Here is a 20,292-nt window from a genome sequence, read left to right on the forward strand (position 1 = left end):
GAAGGGTGTTGTGGGGGACCGTGTCAAAGGCCTTACAGAGGTCCAGACAGACGACATCTGTAGCCCTTCCCGTGTCCCCTGGTGTAGTCACTCCATCCTAGAAGGCCACTAGGTTAGTCAGGCAGGACTTGCCCTTGGTGAAGCCATGCTGGCTGTCTCGAATCACCTCCCTGTCCTCCATGTGCCTTAGCAGAGCTTCCAGGAGGATCTGTTCCATGGTCTTCCCATGCACAGAAGTGAGACTGACTGGCCTGTAGTTCCCCGGGTCTTCCTTTTTTCCCCTTTTTAAAAACGGGGGTTATGTTTCTCCTTTTCCAGTCAGTGGGAACTTCACCGGACTGCCACGACTTCTCAAATAGGATTGATAGTGGCTTAGCAACTATATTATTATATATTTGTTGAAGCCTGAAGGCAGCTGCAGGGATGGGGTGTGGAGCGGTGTCTGTGCTGCTTCATCGATCCATCCATCCATCTTCTGCCACTGCAAAGTTAGGTCCCCCACTGAACACAGAATCACTGCCTCAACTCTGTGCCAGGGTCATTGTTGCCTTGTGCACTTTATCTAAACCGAGTCAAGGCTTTTATCACTTTTTCTTCCCCTTCCTCTTCCAGAAAGTCCCGTGTGTCACAGTCTGTGGTTCCTCTGTGAGGCTTGGGAGGGCTGAGCCTCCTGGGCTGCACGGGTGCAGGACCTCTCACTGCATCTCGAGTGATAACGTCGGTGAAGCAGCACAGTGTCTTTAAGTACTCGGCAGAAAACGTCAGTAAGCAGAATGCAACGCTTTGGATGTGTACATTGCTGTTACTAGCTGATCGGTATCTATCGAGGTTGTATACTTACCATTATCGAGTTCCCCTCTTGTGGATGCTGGGTTATGCTGTGGTGTCCCAGCCTTTCAGCAGTGCCTGGTTAATTCTGTCTCTCATGCTAATTCGCTTACGAATCTCCTGCTTTCCCTTCCTGTCTCCCGCAGACCCCCCTGCCGTGGAGCCCACCTTCCTGGAGATTCGGCAAGGCCAAGGCCGGAGCATCACCATGAGCTGCCGGGTCCTGAGGGCGTATCCCACCCGGGTCCTCACCTACGAGTGGCGCCTGGGCAGCAAGCTGCTGCGCACCGGCCAGTTCGACGTGCAGGACTCCACCGAGTACACCATCAGCAGCCTCTCCCGTGACAGCTACGGCATCTACAACTGCAACATCATCAATGAAGCGGGCGCTGGCCGATGCAGCTTCCTCGTGACAGGTAGGCTTGGCGGTGTCTTGCTGCGCCGAGATGATGGACTTGAGCGTGCTGCAGGTTTGCGTGTCGTTGGGTAATGCTATTCCTGCTTCAGCTAACAAGTTACCAAAGAGATATATCCCTCGAAGTAAAATCATAGCTTAAGGCATCTGGTTTGGATTCTGGGGAGTTGGTAAGAAAATAAGAGATTTAGCTTATTTCAGTGGTTTAAGGATAAAGATTTTTACGTGCAAAATATAAATATGCCTTCTCTGCGGGCATCTGTCAGTATGCTTTTGAGAGAGGCCTGAGAGAATCATCACGCAGCAGATTTCTTCCATCTGAAGTTTGCAATAAGGCTTGTATTTCCTCTTCTCCTTTGGTAGGCTCAGCGAGCTCGGAGAGCGGGGTGGGCAGACCACAGTCTCAAGCAACTTAAAGCTACCCGAGTACAGAGGGGTGTTGAAATTTGTTCCCTTTCTCAAAAAGCAAAGGACCTTGTGAAGTTAGTACACAAGATCACAGACTCAGGGAGGATGTGCAACCCCTGCCATGATCTACCCATGTTGTGTTATTAATGCACTGGATTGAGACAAACTTTATATGTCTTTTATCTTTAGTATCTTGGATCTGAATGTTAAACTGGGTGTTTATAGACATGCAAGTCTTGATTCTTCCTCTATTGGAAATCAGTTACCATGACTTGAAGACTCAGCCACCTGATCCTGCAACACCCCATGCCTGCAGCAGATGTTGTGCCCAAGCTGAGGTTCTCTGGTCGCTGGAGTCACATCAGCTGTAGGTTCCCCATCCCTCTAGGCTGGTTGTCCAGGCACTTTTTAGAATCACTGGAGGGAAAAAAGCATCTCTATTAAGTGAACCATCTCCTCCCAAGGTCTGTGGTGGGTCAGGAACCCCCTGTGCCTCTGCACCAGCTGAGAGGGCGTCCAGCCACCCACCCTGTGTGGGCTCTCTCTGGAGGTCAGCATGAGCAGCCCCAGCCTCCCTAAGGACGTTGGAGCAGTAGCCCTATTTCAGCTCAAAATCCCTCCCATCAGCTGCTTGAAATGGGAAAATGGAAAATGATGGGAAAAGAAACCAACAAACAAGAAATTCAGAATATGTAGAGGAGAGCTATCTTAGAAGGAAAGATCCCCCATCTTAGTTGGGATTTTATTCTTGTTTAACCGACTTGGGTCCAGCTACAATCCAATCTAAATGAGGTTTTGCTTTTGGGTTGCTGGCAGCCTGGCAGCTCCCTGAACCCTGCCATTGTTTAGGAAAATGGGCGCTATTATCAGCTTCACTGCTACCAGCAGAAAGGGTGTGGATTTAATGGATGAGCTGCAGAGCACCTCTCAGGGACCCTGCTCTGCACAAGTCCTGGATATCAGGGTAGACGCTCCACACACACCTGTCCTGGTAATAAAGGAAACAATTCGATTCAGCTCCCCAGTATTTTTCAGTAAAATTTTGTTTTATAGGAAAAAATGTGGGCCTGCTTTCATTTGGATCCTTTTTTTTTCTCTTTTGGACTTAGTTGAATGGCCTCTCATTGGCGAGCATTTCATCGGGCCAGCGGTGCGCGGCACAAATGTGGTGGGAACGCAGCGAGCACCCCAGTGACTGATGGCTTTGCTTCTTTCAAAATGTAGTCTAGCCTTTGGCTGACTTATCATTCAGAGCCTGCATGGAGGTATTTTCACAGGCACCGACTTCTCCAAATCTTTGGAGTTTAATCCAAAAGGTGGCTCCGAAGGAAACCAGAGAAAACAGTCTTTTTCCTCAAATGAGTAAATGCGGTTCAATTTACTGTTCATTGGACCTCATTCATTCTTGCTTGGACCTAAGACTGTGGAAACCTATTCTAAGGCAATTACTTTGCCAGGATTGGGGAAATCTGAGTGGCTGTCTGTGATTTATTACCATGCCAAAGCAAGGCACATAACCGAAAATTAGTACTAAAGTGGTTTCATGATATACTGTCTCGCATCCCTCTGTGTGCCTTGCTCGTTTTTAGTTTATACCATTATGCGAATTTATGCTGTTTGGTTGCGTTAAGGATGCTCAGAGTAACACTTTGGGTTATGATTTCCGTGCTTTCCTCAGTCTTCTAAGGTTAAAACCAGCATATTTAGTAAATATATTCTTTGACATGTGGAGTTGAAATTGCTCTCAGGAAAGAGCAGCAGCTGTATTCTGGTCCCAAGTCTCATCAGGACAGATAAACTTAAAGCACTGGGGAACTGAAAATGTGCAGAAGAAAAATGACGAAGTGGTTAAAAAGGAGGCTTACATTTCACCGGGAATGTGAATACAGAAAAGAAATGGGTCACTTCTCAGGCACGCGCATGGAGAAAAAAGCCAAATAAATAACCCTGTGGCAGGAATCTGGTGATAGTGGAGAGCTTTTCTTTCGGGTGGAATAATGGGAGTTGTGGTAGCCCATTTTTAGTTGGGTTTATTTCCAGGTTTTCATGTAGTAGCAGTGTGCTGCAATGCTCATGTTGCAGGGGCTGCAGAGAAGCATTGGTATGCTAAGAGAAAGGTTTTCAGTACAGTATTAAAAGCAGCCTGGATGAAAAGATTTATACTGGCCCTAGAGTTTGTAAAACCTGCTCTTATTACATTTGTATTTTGAGCCAGATTTGAGAAGATGCAAGCAAAATAAATCACATGTGGAAAAGGGGGTTGGTTTATATCAGGTGGGCCAATCTGAGGCAGATTTAACTTGCTATTGTCTTAAAAATAAATACGAACATACAAGCAAAACTGTATTTGTGGGAAAGCAAAGTTGAGTTCGTGCTACTCGCAGCTTCACTATGTATATATTTTTATTCAGTGGTTGCTAGTGCACATCATATCCAAAGAGAAACAAAAAGTACATTTCCGGCAGCGTGTCATTAAAACCCTGCCAAGGCTGGAAGCAAATAGGGGAGAAAAAAAAAAAAATAGATGCACAAAATGTCACGAATGGCACAGAAGCCTCCATGCAGGCGGAGGAAGGATTTGAGTGCTGGAGGGAGAGGCTGGGTAAGCCCAGGGATGGTCCCCCTCCCCGGAGAGGCTGCTGCTGGTGGCGGGGGCTCCTCCAGAGGCAGACCTGGAGCCCTCCCTGGGTCGCACCCTGGCTCCTGCCAGCCCAGGCCACCCCAGGGACACCCTTCTCGCAGTAACTTGGGTCTCTTCAAGTCAGGGGAGGTTGAACTCTGTATTTTCTAGGTTCCCAGCGTGCAAGAGATTGACCAAGCAAGCCCTTGCGTTGCTGTCAGAAGGGTTGGTGCTGCAGCGGGGGTTGTTTAGCAATATTCTGCGCACCTGGGGAGCTATTTAGGATTAAGATTACCCGTAATTGAGGTTACCTGGCAAGTCTTGGCATAACATTTTACCTTCAGCGGCTTATAACTTTGGCAAGCTTTAACCACTTGCGCTGAAATTTGCTATGCTGGTGGCTGCCTCAGGCTGAATTGTTCACAAAAGTTGCTGTCCAAAGAGATTTTTTTTAAGTAAGGGAAACAATATTTTGTTTCGTAGAATCGTAGAATCATAGAATAGTTTGGGTTGGAAGGGACCTCTCAAATTCTTGCAGCTGTTTAATCGGTGTGTTTGAAAGGGCCAGATACACATCCTTGCATGATTCCTTGCTTAAGTTACATCGTGAAATCTGTCTGTCCATCATTTATGGTGCTGTCTTGACAATGTTATAATTAATTTGTGAGATACTAATTAAAGTAGTAATCATAACACTGGGCAGTACTAAACAAAGCTACTAATGGCTTTATGTTGACGTAGCTACTTATACCAACTAACTTCTGATCCCACTGTTGAGCAAATAGTTTTGAATATTGATTTTGTGTTGTTCTCTTTTGTGGAATTTTTTCACCATAAAATACTACATTAATTAACGAGACAATCTTTAATTATTTACTTACCCAGTTTTGCATCACACTTTTGGTGCTTCTGACCGAGAGCAAGGTCAAGCCAATCAGCTCGTAATTACGTAGGTTATAATTGTTAGCTACCAGCATGACCACAGGTTTCCCTTTCTTCGGAGCTTCACTGGTGTTACTGAATTAAAGACAGAGCAGAGCACACCGTGAGCAAACCTGGGAGCATGCACCTACCCGCCCGTGTCCCCAGTCTAGCTGGGGCTGTCCGCTCCGTCTGCTTGAGGATCTCCCGTCTCCTGCCTTCCTTTCCCACATGCCTTAGGAAATTTGAATCTGAAGAGCTGGACACTGAATCATCCCTTCTGTGTGATCCCAGCATCCATCCCCAGTAGGAGCTGTGCGATTCCTCGTGTAGCCTTGCGAGAGCATCCTTGCTGGAAACTTACTCAGGAATTTCTGCCTCGGTGTTTCTTCTTTGCCCTTGGCACCATACACGGTATCGCTGTGGTCTGTGCAGGATCGAGCTGAAATCATAGCTGAATTACCATCCAGCCTTTTGTGAAAGCCGGGATGCTTTTGCCACAAGGGCATCATCTTAAAATAAATTGCAGACACTTGAAATTGCAGGGTATCGGGTTCTTCTCCATGGCCCTGTTAGCTGAATTAAAGAGTGTTCTGCCATTTAAAGTTTTATGGCTTCATTAATCCTTTTTTATTAGGGAAGGCCTTTTGCACTGAACTGAGGGACAGAAGTGTATATTATTTGTAGCTTCCCATTTTAATTTTTTTTCTTAGAAACTCTATGGGATTCATGTAAAGCAACAAGCAAAAATCCTGTTTTAGAAAGCTTGTTTGGAAGCAGATTCGTTGTACTCTTTTTACCTGCACAATCCCAAAATGCCAGGATTTTGCCAGTGAACTGTTTTCACTCTACAGTGGTTTTTTTGTCAGTGTGAAGGCAACTTCCCAAGCAAGTAACTCGGCGCAGTTTTCATGAGCTGAACTGTGGGTGTGTTGGCTGGAAGACATGGCAATGCCTCTAATGTCAATTCTGTTCCTCACTGCGTGGTTGCTCATCGTGGAGCGATTGACCAGTGTCCGAACTGGTGGAGGGACGTGCAGGAGCTGTGTGTTGTATTTCTCTTTACAAATGCTTTGAATTCAGCAGTTTTCCTCTCCATTTCCCAGGAACCTGTAGCTGTTAGTGCCAGGCACCGGCGTCATTGCGGCTGGGAGGTCCCTAGCAGTGGCCAAGGGATGCTGGGCGTTACTGAACCCTTGCTCGCAATAGTTACTTGGGTTTTTTTCCAAAACCATTTCTTCCTCCTCATTGTTCCAGCCAATAACTGCTAGCAGTTGCTTTGGGCTTTGGGTTATTTGTGTGAGTTTCGGTTGACCAGTTCGGTTTTTTTGGTAATAGCTCTCAGATGAGTACAATGACACGGACACATTAGGAAAGCTCATTGGCAAGTCTGGAAGTAGATACATAGGGATCAAGAATAATCTACCTATCTAAAATATTTCAGAAGAATAGTCTTCCTAAACTGAAGGATACTGAAAGATTAACTGGTGAGTTGAAAACAATTACTCACTTTTTTTTTCTCAATGAGATGTATGCATGCGCAGTTTAAATGAATATTTTCATTACTTTGGTAAGTTTTAAAGCTATAAAAGACCATCCTGTCTTTCCAGTAGCACCAGCTCTTCACACACTCTCAGTTTTAGGGGGCTGTCTAGGGAACTCAGTAATCATAATTTAGGGGCAAAACCAGGTCTCTGGCAGAAATACCAAAAAGCAGGATTTTGACCCATTTGAGGTGTATGCCAATTCATTTTATGCTAATTTCTAAACAAAACTATAACCCAGAACTGAAGCAAACACGGCCTGAGTATTCCTCCTAACACCGCAGCGTTCCTCAATTAGCTCTGTGACACTACTGTCCTCCCCCCACCGAAAGGACGGCTTCTGCCAGACAAACCTGCGAGCCTCAAACACGCGCAAGTGGGGAGTAATAATATGATTTTATGCTCTAATTCTTTGTCTGGAGAGCCTTGCGGTAATCATGCTGTTACTTTACCCAGGGTATGAGCCTCCGGCCGGTGGTCAAAGCCTTACCTACCCCTGTTCGAGGACGGTGGCTGTGCTCGTGTAGTGCAGGCTCTGCTGGCAGCTACTGCAGGCGAGCTCCTTGGCTCTTTCCTTGGAGACCTTGGAGGAAATCGTGTCAGCTTGTCAATGCGGAACGGTTCAGCATTGCCAAACGGGCTTCATAGCTTCCCGAGCTGGGAGGTGGCAGGATTCCTGCTCTGTTCCCTGCATCCTCCAGGATGGATGCACCTGCCCATGCTGAAAATACTCAACCCCTCAAATCACTGACTGCTGCCTGGTCGTGACTTAAAGGCAGGCATATACTTGAAATGTAATCAGGCTCAAGAATCAGATTACAATAATTTCATATACTGAGGCCTGTCCCTCACCCTCTCTCATTAATAGGAACATTTCCAGTTATATTTTTCAGGCTTAAAGCTGTGTTTTTCTCTCTTCTGCTGATGCCCTCAATGAATATACAGGGACACTGGCTGCATAGCTGGCCGTCCTGGGTCAATTAACACAAGGTGCTGATGAAAAATGAAATCTGTAAAAATACTTTTCCGTTTTTTCTCTTTCCATTCTACACTGTGAAGTGTTTCTGTATTAGCAATATTAAAGCCCGTTTGGTTGGGACAAAAATTTGTGCAGTTCAATTGGTAGTGTCCCTTTAATTTTAAAAATTGGAGCAGAATGGTAAATGACAGTCACAGGCGTGTTACCGGGGCAGGTTAGACCAACAGCTGTTGGTCTTTTAGGAAGCTTATATGGGAAAGGCAAGTGCTGTGCTGGAAATACAGACATTTTCTTTTCTTAGAATAAATCAAATATTCTCCTTGGTAGACACACTTCTGTTTCTCTTATACACATTTCCCTCAGTGGGAATTAAGGAATTATATTTGCTTTGTTCTTTTAAATATTTATCTTTTTCTTTTAATATGTGACATTTTTCCTCCAAACCGTTTACTGTCGATATTTTTGGCAGGGTAAAACCCTGGTTTGACTGAAATCTGAAGAAAACTGATCCACTTTGGTGAATTCAAAATTTGTCATGTAGAGTCAGCACCAGAGGGCTTGAGGGTTGGTGGTTTGGGTTGTTTTAATCAAAATCTTCCCTGTTTATGCTATCTGCTTCTCTAATACTGTGATATCTCCCCAATGACTTCTTGCATCCGTCCTCTGCGTCCTCTCTGTTCGAGCAAGTCCCTGCACGGGTATGCGGGAGCCCTGCAGCAATGTGTTAGTGCCTGTTAGCTAAGTGCCATTAATTTTTAATCTAAAGATCCTCTCTTCAGTCTTATTATTCCTGTTTGTTTATTTCGGCTTGCTTTTTTTTTTTCCTCCCAAGTTTGTTTTTTGTCATTTTATCATCTTAATGCAGAGCAGGGCTTGTCTTTGCAGCTGGGTGCCCCAGGGGCCGCTGCTGGAGGGCAGCGCAGAGTGGCAGAGCGGGTCTTCACCAGCTTTCTGCCACGTTATGAGAAAATTCAATTTAGCCATTTTCTCCCTTAGAGCATTTGTTAGGCACTTTATATCCTTTCCCTCCAGCTTAAGCCAAATTTAGTTCTTGAACAATGGGAGAGACAGAAGGATGAAGAGCGGAGGGGGACTGCGGCAGGTCGTCCTCTTGTCTCCTCGCTCTCACCCGTCTCATCCTCTCCCTGCTCCGCTCTGTTCTCCCCACATGGCCCACGCTAGTTTCAGAGTATGGAAAATAAGTCACATGAGGTCAAAGAATGTCCACATAAATATGCCAACAACGTAAACAATAATCTGTTTTATAATAGCTGACTTGTGCTGTCAGGTACTTGGATGCTCCGATCCTTCTGTATTCCACTGCAGTTCTGTGCTCCATCTGCTCCCTGCCCCCAAATTCTCTATTTTACCTTCTCTGAGTGTTAGACAAGTTATTTATTTTTCTAATTCATTATTCTGTCATAAAGGTTGCTTTAAATAAAACAATTTAGTATCATTACTTTTCAACATCCAAATCATCTTGGAGCACGTACGCATTGTCTGAGGACATTTCTGAAATCAAAGTGGTGCTTGGACTCTCTGCCTGAATTTGTGTGAGTCGTTTGTGACTGGCTGCTGGCTCTGGACCATGGAACACTAACCTACTTATTGCTTTTAGATACTTCATCTGCCTCGAGATTAGCTATGACATTTTCCTGAACCGCTGAGATACTTCTGGTAGTTTGGCCCTGGGTCGTTCGGCGGTGCGTTCCCGTCTGTCAGCAGGCACTCAGATACTTTGCTTTAATGGCCAATTTTCTGATGGTTATCCTTTTGAAATCTGCCGGAGTGCAAGGCTGAGGCTTAGGTCCGATTTCCTTTGCCCTTTATCTTCTTCTCTTGGGTAGTGTTATTGAGAGCCTCGGGTTGAATTTTCATCTCCTTACTGCTGATTTACAGCCTGGACAAAGATGCTATCGCAGTGATGTCTGTTTTGGAAAATGGTGTTAAAACCATGCAAAAGTGGTGAACAGTGCATATTTTTTTCTTTTTTTGTCCTTTTCTTTTGTTTTTTTTTTTAACAATTCAATGCCAGCAAGACCCGCTGTCTTGTTTTCGTGGTTGTCAGCAAGTGCAGAGCCCGTTGACTTCAGTGGGATGTGCGAGTGCTCAGCAGCACGGAGAAGTGAAGCCGTCCGTGACGGCTGGCACAGCCCAGCTCTTCCTCCTGAACGGGACTCCCTGGAAGAAGCTGGTGTAACACTGGTTTGGAGATACCCACGTGCTCTTTTGTGCCTCTCGCGAGATGGCTGAGCTGTAGGGATCCACTGTAGGGATTGCATCATTGCCGACGTCTCGTGTTCGGGTGAGGATCCCACTGAAATGATCATGTCCGATTATCAGCGCGGATTTGGATGTGTCTATTCCCCAGAAAGCAAATGCACTTTTAATAATATCGTAGTGACAGAGGGACGATTTCTTCCATGTGCTTTACTGAAAAGGAGAGTCCTGGCCATGGTCAAACTATGCCTGCAAGTCGGTGGTCTATCTGAGCTGTCTTCGGTGCAGCCGGGACAGCTAACGGGAGCAGTGAAGAAGACACAGTCTCTCCACCCAAACTAAACCCAAGCATTTGTACCGCTCTCTGTTCAATTTGGTTACTGCTTAAACTGTTAAATTCCAGCTGCGCTGCCTTTGCCCATGTGTGCTGTGTTCTTGAGAACGTCAAGTTCCAGCACGCTGCAGAAATTTGGGGTCTATCACTGCAATGTTATCAGCCCCGTGACCTCATCATTGTGTGATGGGGAAAACTGATGTCTGTGAGCTCCTGAAAACAGGGTAAGTTTAGAGATAGGTTAGAGAAAAGGGTTCAGGGTCAGATGCTGAGTTACTTACCATCCCCGGAGTGGTGTGCTGGCATTTCCATTTTTCAAGGTGTAGCAGCTAGATTTTCAGGCATGAAAATGTCCCAGGTTTTCTTTCCTTAGAGTGACACAATTGTGTTTCGAAAAAAGTTAAGAGCCAATGCTGCTTTGTTTTGATGTTTTAATACGTGACTGTGAGGGGAGCTTTACTGAAAACTCACCTGTATTTAGTGGTGCCACTTTCTCCGGAAAACAGAATTTAAATGTCAAATCTGATTAAAACAAAAACAAGAACAAAAACAAATAAAAAACTTCTGTGCTGGTTTTCTGGAGAAAACGCTGTCTTAGTATAGCTAGAGAATCTTCTTTCTTCTTCTTTGAGGAGTAAATGTAAATGAGCGTGTTGTCAAGAACCTACTTCATGGCTGATATGTCAAATACTTTAATTATGTCAGTAACTTCGGGTAGTCTCAAAATGCCAAATGAAATGGAAGGATATCGGGCAGAGCACGGCCCCTTCTCCTCGACACAGACCAAGGCAAAATCCTTTTCTCCATCCCGCCGGCTGCTTTCCTGAAGGAGCTGGCAGCACAGCCCTGCTATTTACGTGCAGCATGTTTAAATGATATAGGTTATCCAGAAGGTGGGGTTTTTTTGCAGGTGAACTACAGAAACGTTTTTTTTCCATGAATATTTATTTTCCAGAGCTTGCACAAATTATCAGAGGAAAAAAGTTTCAGATTTTAGTGTCAAAAAGAACTGCCACCTTTGGTCATGATGCAGTGATGACCAAAATCTGCTGTTGTTTATTCTGTTTTATTATTAGCTGTGGGGTAATATCTGCTTTGTGTTAAGCGTTTCACACTTGTACAAGAAGGAATATTCGCTGTCCTGAAACACTTAAAATATTAACAGAAGATGAACTTTTTTTTTTTAATAAACCAAACAACTTCTTATATGGCACACAACAGAAATGGCTTTTTAACAGAATTAGGAAGAAACGGGGGCCTTCGTGGGTTAAGTTAGAGAGGTTAAACCCAGTAAAACGGAGTATGTTTTTTGAAAAATTGCCAAGTTCAAAAAAAACCTAATCAAACATCGAAACAGCTTCTTTAGTGCAGTAAAACATAGCTTTTTCCTCAACTGCAGAATTCATGTTTGTGGTAATCTAAATAATTTATATGAATCCAGAAATGAGGTCCCATTAAGTCTTTTAAAACAAGGTTATTTTTTCCCTCAATCAATTTTGTGGCTGGTAAGAATATGTGTGTACTCTGGGAAGAACCCTCTGGATGCGGGAACGTTACGGAGCAGAGGGTTGGATGAGTGGCATAGTTATTTGTTAAATCAGCCTGAAATACAGAAGAAGGATTGAGGATAAAAAAATAACTAAATAAAATAATGAGCTAGATCCAGGGCAATCAACAGGTTCATGCCTTCAGTTTAGGAAGGACGTGGCCATGGAGCGCATCCGCCATGGAAAGCACAACGGCGGGGGGGGGGGGGGGGGGGGGCCCCCCCACATCCTCCCTAACATCTCTGTCACTCTAGAAGTTCAAGTACCATGTGCAAAGGAGAAAACAAAATCAGCAGGAGAGGATGCAAGTTTCTTCACCCTCATCCTACCTTCTCCCCAAAGCCAACTCAACGCACGTCATAGCGCGGGAATAAGCTCATTACGGAGCTCAGATAGAGAGAGAAGGGGTTCTGCTGGGAAAGGGGAAGCAGCAGCATCTTTCCCCATCATCAGCACTTCCCTCTTTTCCAGGTTGAGTGTTTCGGGCCTTGTCCTTTGGATCTTGTCTTCAAGACTGAATTGTTTCAGGATTCAGTTTTTAAAAGCAAAAGTAGAGGGAAACATCAATTTTTGTTTGATTTCAATCAAAATTGGCTTTTCATTTTCAGTTAAAATTAGGATCAACAGTAAGTTATTAACTTAATCCTTATAATTAACTTTGTGCATCTCTTTTCAGTATGCCAGTTTCTTTATTGCATCTTTTATTGTGGTTCAACTCCACTGTTGGCTCCTGTTTGGTGGTATCGGGGTGGGTAGATTAGCGTGCTGCCTGCCCAGACCCCTCAGAGGTGGGTTCCTTGTCCCCAACACTGGCAGTACTATGTCAGCTGGCCACATCTGCCTGTTCTTGGCCCTGCTGGACATGCTGTGGCAGGGCTCCCAAAGTGGGTTGCATCGGTCTTCCACCACGTTTTTCATCTCGGGCCCATGATGTTTTTCTCCGTACAAGGCAACTCCTGGCTCTTTGTGAGGAGCATCAGTGACTCACAGGTGGCCACATCAAGGGGAGCCCCAAGGATAGAAGCACGTTGCACCGGCAGCATCTGGCACGCCACGCGAGGGTTGTGCTGGGACGGCTCCCTGCTGCCTCTCCAGTGGCTTTTACCTCCCTGCAACTTTATAGGCCAAAAAAACCCCCGACCCTCCCATGGAGGTTTCTGAGAAGCAGTCTGGGACTGAGCTTATTATCCCCGTCCCTCCAACGAGGTAGGCAGTGATGGTGGCACAACGAGCCCTCTCCTCGGTGCGTGAACGGCTGCTAATGGCATCTCCTGGTGTTTTAAAGCCTCCCTCTCGTCTCTGTACATTAAAAAAACCACACAAATGAACAGACCGATGGCAGCAAGATGTTAAATAAGTGCACGGGGCTCAGCTGTACCCTGGCGCTGTAATCATTTAACAGAAAAGCAAAGCAAGGTGCCAAATCTCGCTGTCCCCAAAGCCCTGCACAATGCTGGGGGCATTTGCTTCTCCCCTCCGCCTCTACTTTTCTGCTTCCTTTCAAATTGGAGGTCACGGTGTACAGATTTCTAGAGGCAGCTCCCAGTGCTGCTCAGCTGAGGGATATTTTAGATTTACCAAAACTTGTTCAAACTCTTTAACAGCTGCATTGAGGCAAGATGGGAGGGATGTCCCCATTCTGTCTGATGGCAGGGTCTGAGCAGCCTTGAAGTCTGTTGGCTTTTGGTCCCAGCCCAATTCCTTGCAGAATCGTGCCAATAAGGAAACAAAATTGTTCAAAAGGTGTAAACTAAACTTCTTTTTTTTTTCAATACCAAAAAATGGTGTAAAGTTACTGGGTGTATGCTGAAGATTTTTTGCTTTTTTTACCCCGATATAACAAAACCATGTAAGACAATTACAAGCCTCTGGCAGATTATAATCAATCAATGTAAGAGATTATCTCAATAGAGGAGAACTTTTTTGGTACTAAGAAAGTACTGACAAAGCACCTTCAGACCTTAGTGTGTCCCAGTATAGACAAGTCATAAGATATAATCCATGAACTATTAACAAGACTGTTTTCTGACCAAAGAAAAGGTTTATGTCCTTTCCTAAACCATCTTCAGCCTATTTTTTACAGTTAGAAATTGAGACTTAGTTGAAAAAAATGCACTTTCGTATGACTATGCGGCAGGGTCGGCTAGAGGAGCAATGCTGTTTTTCAAGGCACCTACTGCCAAAAATGATTGAACCACTTCAGAGTCTGGGCAACCCAAACACAATTTTACACACGTGAAACAGGAACAGTACAGAGTGACACAGAAACGTGGCAAGAAAGAGAGGTAATAGGGGGGAAAAAGTGGGAAAGGGAGTAAGTTGGAGATTCATAACCTAAAATCCCATTTGAAACCACACTTCACCTTTGGATAATGTACTTTACTTTTCTTGAATAGTGCAGCCAAGCTCATGAGCATTGCTACAGCCCTGATGTTTCAGTGGAATAACAGTCAGTTTAAATTAATTAAACTCCTATGAGACCTTTTGTCCACACTGTATCATTGGCTCCTTTGCTGTAGCAAGACTTAAGAGCGCTTTGACAGTCGTGTGTTTTATTGAATCATGAGCTCTGATCTCAGGGATACGCTCCTGCCCGTCATCCGGAGCACAAAACAACCCTATGCCTTCTCTTGTTGCTTGTGTTTGACGAGCAAAATAATCTGCGTAAATTATCCAACAAGCTTTGGCATTAGCAAGAACAGCCAAAGACCGAGGACATTTTTCAGTGACGTGACTCCTGTCTTGTAGACTGTGTTGTGAGTAGTTACTGGATACGGCTGCCTCGCTGGCAGAGTCTTTGAGCACAGCTGAACCTCTGAAGAGTCAGAAGCACAGCAACTCGGATTTAAATTATCTGTGCATACAGAAATTTTAAGTAGCATACTTTTTTTTTTTCCCCTGCCTGGTTCTCAAGTTGCATAGCCATTTTGAGAAATGGTCGGCTTGTGATGGATTACAGCAGGTTATCCTCAATTTTGAGCATAAACTGCCTTTTTCTGGAGCCCTGTTCCCTGAGTGCAGGACTTCTGATGCCAGGCCCAGGCTTTCACTTGCTCACAGGCAAAATCCAGGGGTTTAGCTGAAGAAAAAATTAGTATACGAGGATCTGGGCTTCTTGAGGGCAAGCTGGCATCTAGCCACGGACCAAAGCCTGCCACATGCAGAGATCCTCTCAAAGCCTATTCAGGGACACAGAAGCAACATGTTTAAATACCAGTAAGGTTCATTCCCCTAAAAGGGTCGCAACATTCACAGGGGGGATTTGAAAGGATGGAGATCTTTGCCTGTGACTGTGACTTTAGATAGGGACCGCCTGGTCCTTGTGCCTTCCTCCTTACTTTCTTGGGGACCAGGCTGCACCGTGCCCATGTGCTGCATCCTTCTGTATCAGTGAGGATGGATCTCCAGGTGCTGTCCCTCTGCTAGAGCTGGCATTCAACGCTGTCTAGCTCCTGTATGCTGTGTCCACAGACCTGGCTGCTGGGAGGCAGGACTCCTTTGCACGCCCTATGAGTTTCTTGTATGGTGCCTTTGACCTCACTTCACTGCAGGCGAGCCTTGTGAATGCACACCATGCACAATGCTGATATAAAATAACATAGACATTTTATGTTGTCTTGCAAATTCACCTCTGTTCCATTTTGCCACAAAACAGGATAAATTTCTGTGGAAGGGCAGTGTAAAATGAAATGAAGAAACACTAGTACAATTACACTTGTTTCTGCATTAATTATGTGGTATAATATGTCTAATATAATAGTTATGTCCAACCAGTTAAACTCTGGGTCTCAGAGAGTAAATTGACTGAAAACTTGGGGGGCGAACACTTACATGTTTCATTTGCCACCTGTTCTGTGGAGTCCCAAATCCAACATTGCCTTTGCATTTGGCTGCTTCTCACTCGGGTTTATCTGGTATTGCTTGCCTCTGTGTTAATCTCCAGGCTGAACCGTACCTTATAATTCACTTTCTAGCTGACTCATCCTACCATTATTCAATAGTGCGATGAAAACCAGTTCCTGGCAAGACTTTCCTTAAAGTTACATGAAAATGATGCGATGTTTAAAAATGGAGAAAATTTGTTGAAATTGCATGTTTTAAAAATGCTAGCAGCTTGCAGTCCCGTTCCTGAAATCGGCTGTATTAATACCCCATCTGTCAGTTGCATTCCTCATAACTTGTGGGCAGAATTTTATATAAGGTTGCTCGAACCTCATGTGGTTTGAAATCAATGATTTTGCGAAGTATTCTTGCTTTCTGAGCCCGCATTGTCCTTTCGTCTTTGACCACTGGGTCTGCCTGCTCTTTCTCGCCTGGCTAGCCAGTAGCTTGCCAGGGTGGAGGAGCACTACACAGCACATCTGGGCAGCACTACGTGGTGGATCACACGTGATCCGATGCAGAGATGCCCAAACCACTGCCAGCACGGGCTGCCCGGTCTCACAGCGCTGCATGGAGACACCGGCACTGGCGGCTGATCCCTGCATGCCTTGTCTGCTCCCCAACGCGCTGGAGACCCCTTGGCGTTTCAGGTAGGGTTTGGAGATGAAGCCCAGCACTGTGTTGGTGTGGTTTTGTTCTCTATTGCAGAGCTAGCTTGCTGGTGCTGTCTCCGGGATCTGGGTGGCACCCCGCTGCTGTCACCCACAGACCTGCCCTGGGCAGTCCCCGGCACCAGCTGCTCTCCTGAGAAACTCCCAAGAGTGTACACCTCCACCGCATCATCTCACTGCACCTTGGTGGGGACACGTCCCGACGTGTGCCCCAGACTGGACTGTTTCTTCCCAATCCTCCCTTCTTAGAAGGAATTCAGAGATTGCACATGCAAGCCATTTACGTTATTTGCATTTTCATCTCTTTTTATGCTGCTGTGTGCAGACATATTCATAACTGTTGTTCTACTCAGGGTTTTTGCCTGCATGCAAATGGATTATAATTTGCCAGGACTGCTCACATTAAAGATCTGGATGCCTGGATGAAGCAGAATTGCACAGGGCAGCAGCAAGTAAGAACAGAGGCAGCGTTAGGAGCAGGCAAAGTCCTTGATTTCTGTAGACAAGTTTCTGAGCACAGCTGGAATAGCTGATCCCCGTCTGACCTGTTTCTTCTGGGGTTTTTTTACTGTTTTTTTTGTTAAAATGAGCACGTGTGCTTGTGTGGTGCCTGTAGAGCCTGCCGTGTTTACAAGAGATGTCCCAGCCGCTCTGCGGGACGTGTGGATGCTTTGCAAGTCTGGTGGCATTGGGAATATCAGTGTCTTGATTGATGGTGGTGGAAAGTTATCACAGGGAGGTTGAGGGGAGAAATGACTAGGTGTTTAACATCACTGATAGCTCAGTGTGTTGTTTTCCCTTTTCTCAGTACAAATATATATCATGGGCTGGGTCCTTCCAGCCTGGTGGAAAAAGCTCTCAGTTTTGGTGAGGAACTGTGAGTTTGGGGTAGGGCCCTGAGAGCCTGTGTGGAGCTGAGGCTCCTGTAGCACCCACGGGCTGTTAGACTTAAATATGGAGAGAGCTGGTAGAGCGAGTGATTTGAATTACTGTTAGAATTAATTTATTTCTTTATGAAGACACCCATACAAACTCCCTGTAAATCCTTGCTGTCCATAGCACTGTTTCTCTAAGGAAGATTTGATTACAAGCTGACTATAAGTTATTAGCTATAAGTTATTAGCTTTCCAGTAAGTCTAAATGAATGTTACAGGCTATAAACTGACTATATAAATTACAGTCTCTCATGTAAAGCTTAATGATGGTTGCAGTAACATTTATATCTTTCCCAAGGACAGGAGAGAATTTCTTACTGTGTCATTGATTACAATAGTCCATATCCCCATTTCATGCCTCGAGTCAAACTGGCAGTGTGTTATTTTATTTTCCACCCCCACCTGGTGTCTTTGGTCTGAAACTTGAAGTGCTTTCCTATGCACCTCGTTCCCTTGCGAGCATCACCTCGCGGCAGCACTGTTTCCCATGGAAAACGCATCGTGGAGCTGGAGTTGGGCATGGACCATCTCTTCCTCCAGGAAAAGCAGCACGTGTCCTCTTCAGGTTTGGTTTGGTTTGGTTTTTGTCTCTTGCAGCACTGTTTGCTCCTCATGAGCAGGACACATCTGTCCTCCACATCTGTGTCTTCCCCCGGTTTGGGAGCAGCAGCCCTTCGTAGTCCAGCCACAGCTTTCCCGGCTGCAGCGAGAGCTCTGCTGTATTCTCAGTCCTTAGGAATAAGAAGTTAGACTCTAGCTTAGCTAAATGTTAACTAGTCAATGCTTACCGTAATTCAGAAACACATGCAAACATGTCAGAATAAGTAATTGATCTCCCCACTTGTTTAAATATTTCTCAAATTTGCCACTCTAGGGACAGTCATGGATGGCTGGGAACTGTAGGAAGTGGGAAAAATAGTCAAAGACCATATGTCACCTATATTCTAACCTGTGTGGTCTTAAAATTTCTACTGAAGTATCACTACCATTTAAAAATTATTTTTCATTCATCTGCTAGGCACAGTAGGTATTTGATTTTAATTAAAGACCTTGGAGGCCGTGGAGATTATAAGAGTGCTACTGAGCCCAGAGCGTCTCCTAAAAATGTACAACAGGAAAGACCATTTCCAAAGCACGCAGAGTATTGATGTTGTTTTGCTTCCCGCTGAACTCGCTCCTGCTGGTGGAGAATCTGAATTAAGAGGAGCTTTGCCAGCCCCCTCGGAAGCAGACTGCTGCCCTACCTCACACGCTTGACCAGGGCGGTTTAAACTGTGGGCAGTCAAATATGAGAGACAGTTCTTACTGTGTTAACAGGTTTTTTTCACCAATCTCCTGGTCCAAAGCCCAGTAAAGGCAGTGGACTCTGAGCCAGAGACTGCCTTCTTGACAATTAATTTCCAAACTCATCAGAGTTTTGAAATTTGGGATATTTACTTCTCTCAGGTCATCAGTGGAGCAGGCAGTGCCAAATGTGACCTTTTAGCAAAGGTGACAAGGTGTTATTACTGGATCTCAACCATGCTTTTCCTGTCATCTAGTAAAAAGAGAAAAATGTAGTTAATTAATTTCATCCTGAGGCTGAAGTATCTAATTTGAGGAGTGGAGGGAGGGGTTATGTGAGGTTTTTCACTGTGCTTCAGACGTATTCATTTTTAATGCAAGTCTGCCCTAGGGGAAGAGGGAAAATAAAGTTAGTTCACCCAAAAGAGGAGAGGATTGTGAACGCAGCAGTGGATTGCACCACTTGAGAAACTACTGCTTGCACGTACTGTTTAAGTTCAGTTGTGTTTCTGCGCGTTGCTGCATGAAAGCCGCGGAAGGACCTGACGAGCCTGGCCTGCTTCTTCCTTTGCTGTGCAATGAAGCTGATAACGAGGGAAATCACAGCGCTAAGCCAGGTCCTGGGCACGTGTCTCTAGTTTTCAGTGGTGACCAGTCGCACGTGCTCGGCGTGAGCCTGGAGCCCAGAGCAGAGGCATTGCCATCTCCTGCTTCCCAGTCCACTGGCAAGTGGTACCATAGGTGGCTGCCGAGCTGCTGTCCCGGGGGGAACACTGTTTCTTGGGCACTGGTGGATGTGGCCTCCATGAATGCGTCTAAACTTCTTCTGATGTCCTTTTGGCTTCCATGGTTTGCAGTGGTTTGGGACACTAGAGTCTGGTCCCAGGTGAAGGAGGTGAGCTGCAGCCAGACGTCTCCAAGCGCAGCACCGCTGATGTGTCTCTGCTTTGACGCTATATCCTGGGCTATTTCAAAGTAGCCTCCGGAGGCTGATAGTTAAGAGTAAATGCATCCCTTCCTGTTGACCACAGGATGCTTTGTGCAACTAGAATAATAAAGATGAATGGCACAGCTTTTGAAGTAGAGAGCTTTTGGTAGCTGAGCTGTAGGGTATAGGTCTATGTCTGGGGGCCAAACCGGTGACCCCAGGAATTAGAGAACATGCAGCTGCCTCCCTGGGTGATGCAGGTGCTTGAGTGTACGATGCTCTGGGCTGATGATAGTTATTTTATGTTGGATAAACAGAACAATGAGTGATCTGGGCGAAAAGAAGAGCAATAGGCATCCCTTCCATGGGCTGGCTGCTCTGTTGCTGGCAGCCCTGAAGGTGTGTTTTCAGGGAGCCTGGTACATGGGAGTGAAGAACATGCCCCAGTTAATATTGGAGCTGAACCAGGCCCTCCCCATGAAGAAACCTGCCCTCTGTGGTTGCTGCAAATAATTTCAGCAGTGTTTCAATCCCACAGAGCCTGAAGAAACTGCACTAAAGAATGTTTAGCAGGGAGCCCTCGAGCATAGCCACCGCAGAGCTGACACAAGGAGTGCCCAGGGAGGAGAAAAAATCTGCATTTCAGTGTTGCTGGTGGGAAGCAGGGGCAGTTCATTTGCTGGCTGGCATTTTGTTTAGGTTCTTCCTCCAAAATGTTTGTTTGTTTGTTTGTGTGATGTGAGGGTATTGTGTGTTGGTTCTGGAGGGGATCGGGG

General features: G+C 45.5%; 1 protein-coding gene across 1 annotated transcript in view; it reads left to right on the forward strand.

Annotated features, from left to right (window-relative positions):
• MDGA2 (MAM domain containing glycosylphosphatidylinositol anchor 2) overlaps window positions 1-20,292 on the forward strand; it is a 258,623-nt gene that overhangs the window by 172,568 nt on the left and 65,763 nt on the right. Inside the window, exon 8 of the mRNA XM_009289913.1 lies at window positions 975-1,244. Within this exon, the coding sequence (XP_009288188.1) occupies window positions 975-1,244 (270 nt within the window). The remainder of the gene's footprint in view (window positions 1-974; window positions 1,245-20,292) is intronic.

Source organism: Aptenodytes forsteri, unplaced genomic scaffold (genome assembly GCF_000699145.1).
Source record: "Aptenodytes forsteri isolate BGI_AS27 unplaced genomic scaffold, ASM69914v1 Scaffold76, whole genome shotgun sequence".
NCBI classification, from domain to species: Eukaryota; Metazoa; Chordata; class Aves; order Sphenisciformes; family Spheniscidae; genus Aptenodytes; species Aptenodytes forsteri.